Source organism: Marmota marmota, unplaced genomic scaffold, assembly GCF_001458135.2.
Source record: "Marmota marmota marmota unplaced genomic scaffold, marMar, whole genome shotgun sequence".
In the NCBI taxonomy this organism is placed as follows: Eukaryota; Metazoa; Chordata; class Mammalia; order Rodentia; family Sciuridae; genus Marmota; species Marmota marmota.
The window spans coordinates 3003624-3010664 of NW_026000137.1; the positions used below are offsets into that span (position 1 = coordinate 3003624).

The 7041-nt window shown below is 37.4% G+C and overlaps 1 protein-coding gene across 1 annotated transcript in view; it reads right to left on the reverse strand.

Annotated features, from left to right (window-relative positions):
- The window catches only part of Pttg1ip2 (PTTG1IP family member 2), a 37139-nt gene extending 30553 nt beyond the window's left edge, over positions 1-6586 (reverse strand). The window contains exon 1 of the mRNA XM_048785401.1: positions 6430-6586. Within this exon, the coding sequence (XP_048641358.1) occupies positions 6430-6586 (157 nt within the window). The remainder of the gene's footprint in view (positions 1-6429) is intronic.
- Between the last annotated feature and the right edge of the window lie 455 nt (positions 6587-7041).

Sequence of the window (7041 nt, forward strand, 5' to 3'; positions counted from 1 at the left end):
ATCCCCTGTGTGCCTTGAGAGACGCCGACCACTCCGTCTCTCAAGAACATTGGGAGATCTTTCCATCTTTTTAAGGTCTTTCAATTTCTTTTTGTAGTATGTGACTGCCTTTGCTGCTTCAGTTTTTGTAGTTTTTCACTGTATGAGGTCTTTCACCTCTTTTGTTAGATTTGATTCCCAGCTTTTTTTTTTTTTTTTTGAGACTACTGGAATGGGGTAGTTTCCCTAATTTCTCTTTCAGTAGCTTTCATCACTGATGCATAGGAATGCATTTAATTTTATGTAAAAACTATATATTGCTAAACCCAAGGACCAACATCATTCTAAATGGAGAAAAACTGAAAGCTATTTCCTCTAAAAACTATGAAAAAGACAAGGATGCCTTCTTTCCCTTTTTTTTTTTTTTGGTGGGGGTAAGGGGTCCTAGGGATTGAACTCAGGGACACCTGACCACTGAGCCACATCCCAAGCTCATTTTTGTATTTTATTTAGAGACAGAATCTCACTGATTTGCCTAGCACCACGTTTTTTGCTGAGGCTGGCTTTGAACTTGCGATCTTCCTGTCTCAGCCTCCCAAGCTGCTGGGATTACAGGTGTGTGTCAGTGCTCCCGGCTCTTTCACCACTTTTATTCAACATTATCCCTGAAACTCTAGCCAGAGCAATTAGAAGAAAGAAATTAAAGGTATATGAATAGGAAAAGAAGAACTCAAACTATCCCTATTTGCCAACAACATAATTCTGTATTTAGAAAATCCAAAAAATTCTACCAGAAAACTTTTGGAATTCATAAATGAATTCACCAAAGTAGCAGTTATTAGCTATTTCTAAGGAATTTTCAGGTCCCAGATTCTTCACCCTGAAGACCTAATGCTTGTATGGTTAGTTTCTATCTGATTACTTCCTTCTTCATGACTATATTTTTCATGATGCCTGCAGCATTGTTTTCTCCTAGTACTCTTTTTTAAAATAACTTTATTTATCTATCTATTTACTTATTTATTTATTATGTGGTGCTGAGGATTGAATCCAGGGCCTTGCATGTGGGAGGCAAGCGCTCTACCGCTGAACCACAACCCAGCCCCATCTCCTAGTACTCTTGAAACATCTCTGATTATTCTTTTTGAGTTTCCTTGACACAGCCAATATCCAAAATGGTTGCTACTCCATAAAGTTCCATTCTTGGTCCTCTTTTCTTCTTCCATGAAGGATCACAATTTCAAATGCCTAGAGATGCCCAGCATCAACATATATTATGCTATATATCAGATCAAAACTTCCTTTTTTATTGCTATTGTAATTAATTAATAAATTAATAGTTTAAAAAATAAAGTTATCTGGAATTTTTCGAGAACAGCTAAGAGAAAAAATGAATAAGAAGGTTTTACATATTAAAATTCTCTATAGCCTCATACTGTATTTACTTGATATACTGATTTTGGACATGGGCAAGTGAATTCATGTGGTTTTGAATTTATCAAATATTCTTTTAATTTCTGTCAGCATTTGATGTGTGTATTCAAAACTATGTTGTTAGGTGAATAACAGTTCATAATAGGTCATCTTGATGTATTTTATTATATGTCAATATGAAATATCACTTATTTTCCTACTTAGTAATTTTGCAACTTGAATTCTTCTTCATCAAATATTGATATTGCTACATATGCTGCCTTCTTCAGAAACATTTACAAGGTTTCTTATATCATTAACCTATTATTTGTTCACTTCCTTTATCACTTTAAAAGTCACGCCTCCTATTTCTATTATTGAGCTGTGACTGAGCTATCCCACTCCTCAGTCTATACCCAAGGGACTTAAAAATAGCTTACTACAAGGACACAGCCACATCAATGTTTATAGCAGCACAATTCACAATAGCTTAACTGTGTAACCAATCTAGATGCCTTTCAGTAGATGTATGGATAAAGAAAATGTGGCATAGATACACAATGGAATATTACTCAGCAATAAAAGAATAAAATCATGGCATTTACAGGCAAATGGACGGAGTTGAAGAATATAGCTAAGTGAAGCTAGCCAATCCTCAAAAACCAAATGTTAAATGTTTTCTCTGATATAAGGAAGCTGATTCATAGTGGGGTTGGGCAAGGTGGTGGGAGGGGAAGGGAGGAGGCATGGAGTTAGAAAAGATGGTGGAATGAGATGGACATCATTACCCTAAATACATGTATGAAGACACGAATGGTGTGAATATACTTTGTGTACAACCAGAGATATGAAAAATTGTGCTCTATATGTGTAATATGAATTGTAATGCATTCTGCTGTCATATATAGCAAATTAGAATTAAAAATATATAAAAAGATATTTTATATGTACCTTTCTATTGTTATCTAATTAAGACATACATTCTCTCCTTGTAGAAAAATCCTAATATGATTTCACTCTCCTCCAATTCCTCCCCATGTGATTTCCGAGGAGAAATCACATGGAATTTTTATTACTATTGAATAGCTTTAATTTGGGGGTTGTTATATGAACTATGATATATTTAAGTTGCTATTGACTCAGTTATTTTACATTTATTAGTTTCTTTGCTTATTACAATTTCTCAAATTTCACATATACCCCTTAGATTCATTTTTCATTTTGCTGACTTATAGCCTTCACTATACTTTTTATACAGAGTCTGGGAGTGTTAAACTTTTTGACTCTTTAGGTGTCTAGATGTTTTAATTTTATATAATTTCTAAAGTTAAGAATCACTTGCTTACGATGGTTTATATATTTTAGCTTCAAACCAAACATTTTAAAAAAATGTAAAGATGTCTTTGGTAAATTCTTTTTCATTATTTCTTCTCTTTTATTTCTCTGCCCCCTCCTCCTAACATTCCTATTACACTAACACTGGCATGAACTCTTTTATTTTTTCTACATGTTCTACATTTCTTGACCTTTGTACTGTATTCTATGAGAATTCCATGGTTCTATCATTAAGTTTGCTAATTTATTCTTTCACTATGTTCATCTTGTTTATATTTTTAATTTTCAGGATACTTAGTCTTTTCCATAATAATTTGTTCTTGTTTCGTGCATATCTCCATGAGAATATTAATGTTTTGAGAGAGGCCACCATCCTAGGCCCTGGGTACCCCTGCATTTTCTTGCTGAATGTGTCAAATTTCTTGGTTTAATCACCTTTGACCCTGATACTATTCTACATCTAGCTGTATAATTAATTGAATATCTCAGGGTAACCACAATCGGATTATAGTCACAACTACTCACTCTACAGGAAACTCAATTTTTTTTATAACTTATTATTAAAAGTCACAAACTCTTACCCTTGAGTTCCTTAGCTGCAACACAACTGGCTATAATCATAGCTATCATATGGGTCCATTGTATTGCTCCATAGGATTTGGGAGCACAAAACAACACAAAACCTGGTGCTACCATGCTGACACTCCTGCTTTTTGCTGTGCTATGAGTAATAAACTGTCTTTCTCTGATCCATGGAGTCTCGCTGTCTATTTTAGCATATAGGTCTGTTTGCTACCTTAGGCATCTCCTTTGGAATATTTTCCTTTCCATCCTCTGTGAGAATATATTCAGAATTTATAGTTTCAATTTTTTTAATCTATTAAATGTTTCTTAATAAGTTGGTTCTTTATCCATTGGATTTTGTGATTCTAGATTGTGTGAATTTTTTTTGGTCTAGGTGTAATTTATTATTACTATATTACTATTTATTATTACTAATTATTACTATTAATGCTATTAATGCATTATGGAGGCAGAAATAGCATTAATAGTAATAATTAGTAATAATAAATAGTAATAATAGTAATAATAAAGGGAGAGGGTTGGAACATGGTATCAGGCTCAATGTGTTGTCAGCGTATCTTTTGTGTATGAGTGTGTGCATGTGCATGTGTATGTGTGTGTGTGTGTGTGTGTGTGTGTGTGTGTGAGAGAGAGAGAGAGAGAGAGAGAGAGAGATACTGGGGGGTTGAACCTAGGGTGCTCTGCCACTGAACTACATCCCCACATTTTTATTTTGAGACAGGGTCTTGCTAAATTGCTGAGGCTGTCCTCTAACTTGCAACTCTCCTGCCTCGGCCTCCTAGGAACCAAGGATTACAAGTGTGCACCACTGTACCAGGCAGATCATATATATCTTTTGCTTGCTTTCTAGGCCAAGAATTTACATTCATTGCCAATAATGGGTAGTTGCCTCTGCTGTTTCTACTGTCTGCTGCTTAAGACAATTGAAAGTGGAGGGGCAATCAGCAGTAGTGCTCCAAGATTACTTGACAAGTTGCTCTACATATTCCCTAAGGTTCTTTGTATTTACAGCTGCTGGTCTTGTAAGGACTTTAATCCTCTCCTATTTGTGATTTTTTTTTCCATCGGTCTGGTCTCAATTGCTTTTTGTTTTTCAGGGATTCTTATTGCCCTCATCTTTTTCCCCCCCAAAACTAGACACGCACTTACATGCACCAGTTTTGTGAATGCATAATATGTATGAACTCATTTGAGCCTCACAGTGACAACTTGAGGATGACACTATTCTCATTTTACTGATAACAAAACTGCCATGGTATATATGGGCCTAGCAAATGATGAAGCTGGGCCGTGAGTCCAGGCATTAAGAGCCTCTGTCCTTTCATCTCTGCCATTGGTCTGCCTTTCAGAATGAAATAGGAATTGTCAAAGAGGCACAGCTAAATATAGAATCAACTATTCACTCAGATTGGGTAGATCAAGGAAGGCATCATGGAAGAGGTGGAATTAGATCCAGGCCTTTCAATACCAGAATTGTTTTTTTATCATATTTCTGCATAAGGCCCAAATTCTATTTCTGCTAGGGGCAGAAATACTTAAACCTGAAAATTCAACTTCAGTCACTAAACTAAGCCACTTTTTAGTAAATATTTACCTAAACTCAAGGCTTGATGGGAAATGCTACACAGTCTTGTCTGTTACCTGTCACTCAGAGCACAAGTAGCAGTGTAGGTGAGGATTTCAGTGAGGGTTTCTAGGTGTTGGAAATGAAAAGTATGATGTCTAAGAATCCAGATCCTTGTTAAATGGGAAAGTTAAGTGCAAGCACAATGGGGAACCTGCCTGAGGCTAGGAGGCAAACTCTCTGGGAGCTCCTGACTTGCTGACTCAAGCTGTTTCCTCAGAAGCATGGACCAGGGTTGGTCAGCCCTACAGCTGAGCTAGCTAGAATCAGAAACTTTCATCTCTGGAGACCAGACTGTTATCTGTGATTTTTAAATTCGTTTTGTCTGTTTACTTTTTTGTTGTTGTTGTTCTTCTTCAGCATTTTAATAAAGTCTTTTGAAAAATTCCACTATATGTATGACTCCTTTTGCTAGGCAACCAAGGAAAAGATTTGTTTCTACCCTTTGGTTTAGGCTCCTAGGTGATGTTTATAAGAAGGGGCCAGAGTGACACTGGAACACAGTTTAGGATTGTGTTTAGAAGTGATCAAGAACATAAAAAAAATCTATGGAGAAAATGAGACACAGGAAGCAAGATAGTTTCTTTGATTCAGTCTTTGCCCATCCCCTCTCCCTCCCCCTCAAAGGAGATTCTTATTTCAGTACAAAGCTGAGAGCTGTGGGTTGGGTTTTAATAAGGAAGACTGATTTGCTTACACATAGCTAGCATTCTTTTATACTCTGGAAATGAGACAGCAGTAATTATTCTGTCTTCCTAAAAATGGCAATCTTGGCTTTATAGGGCCAAGATTTTCTGAGTAATTCTCTCTCTCTATTCTATCTATACAATTCCAATTTAAGATATTATAAACCTTATTTTGAGGTCCATGAATTCAACTCAGCATGACTTTTAACATTTCAAAATTTCTTCAGTTGGGAAGGAAAACAAAGGAAAGCTTTCAAAGCGAAATAATTAGTTCTTAAGAGGGGGGAAAAGACAACAAATTAAGCAATTTATTAGCTAAGAACTTAGAACATTAAGGAAAAGGAGCCATTATGGTCATTGAGTGTGGTCTTTTTAGAATAAATTTCAGCAGCTTATTCAGAGCATAAAGTTTATGTGATATATGTAGGTCATGCCAAAAGAAGGAGAAAAACATCCCTTTCCCAAATTTAAACCTGTTTTAATCCACAAAGCAAATCGAGTACAATTTAATAGGGTTTTCTCCCCAAAATGTCTAGCCTTTAAAAGTGACTTTGCCCAAATATCAAATGGAAATTTTTAAAAAGATTATTTTTTTTTTTAAGTTGTAGATGGGCACAAAACCTTTATTTTACTTATTTACTTCTATGTGGTGCTGAGGATCGAACCAGTGCCTCACACGCGCTAGGCAATCATTCCACCACTGAGCCACAACCCCAGCCCCCACGTGGAAGTTTTCCTGAGATGGACATTTTAGTGAGCTAGGACAGCTCAGTCCCGGAAAGACTGCCTCAGGTCCGGTGCACTCACCTTCTTCAATCGAAGACTTTCGTTTCTGTTTCTCCTCCTTTCTTTTTCTGTACATTTGGGAAAAACCATTATCTGAGAAGCTGATAAGCAGTTGGACTAGAAAGAGGGAAAGTAAAACCGGCAGGAAGATCTGGCCCCATGTCCTCGGCCAGCACATGGCTCCTCAGGCCTGGCAACTCTAGCCAGTGGGAGTGTAGCCGTCCCTGGGTGAGGGTTTGCACAGGCGGACTCTGCTCAGGGATTGTGACCCATCACTGCCCGGGATCCTGACACCTCCCCATCCCAGCCTGGACCTCAGCATAATTAGCAGAATCTTAGAACCCCTAATAGTTTGGCCAGAATGCCGAATGTTGGTAATGTAATCCTCGTGGGCATTCGGCTAGGGCTTCCAGGCCCCTGGACCCCCGTACAGTGCATCCCCTGGGTTTGATCTAGGTCTGTTTACCTCCAAAGTCCACATCTTTTTCAGAAGTTGTTATTTTTTTGACAAAGGCCTTGATTCTAATTCCACTACCCACAGCGTGTGAAGCAGTTGCGCCTTTCTGGTGGCCTTTCCTCCGATGTAAATGAACCCACCACCCACACCCACCTCATGGGGGTGAGATGTAGTGC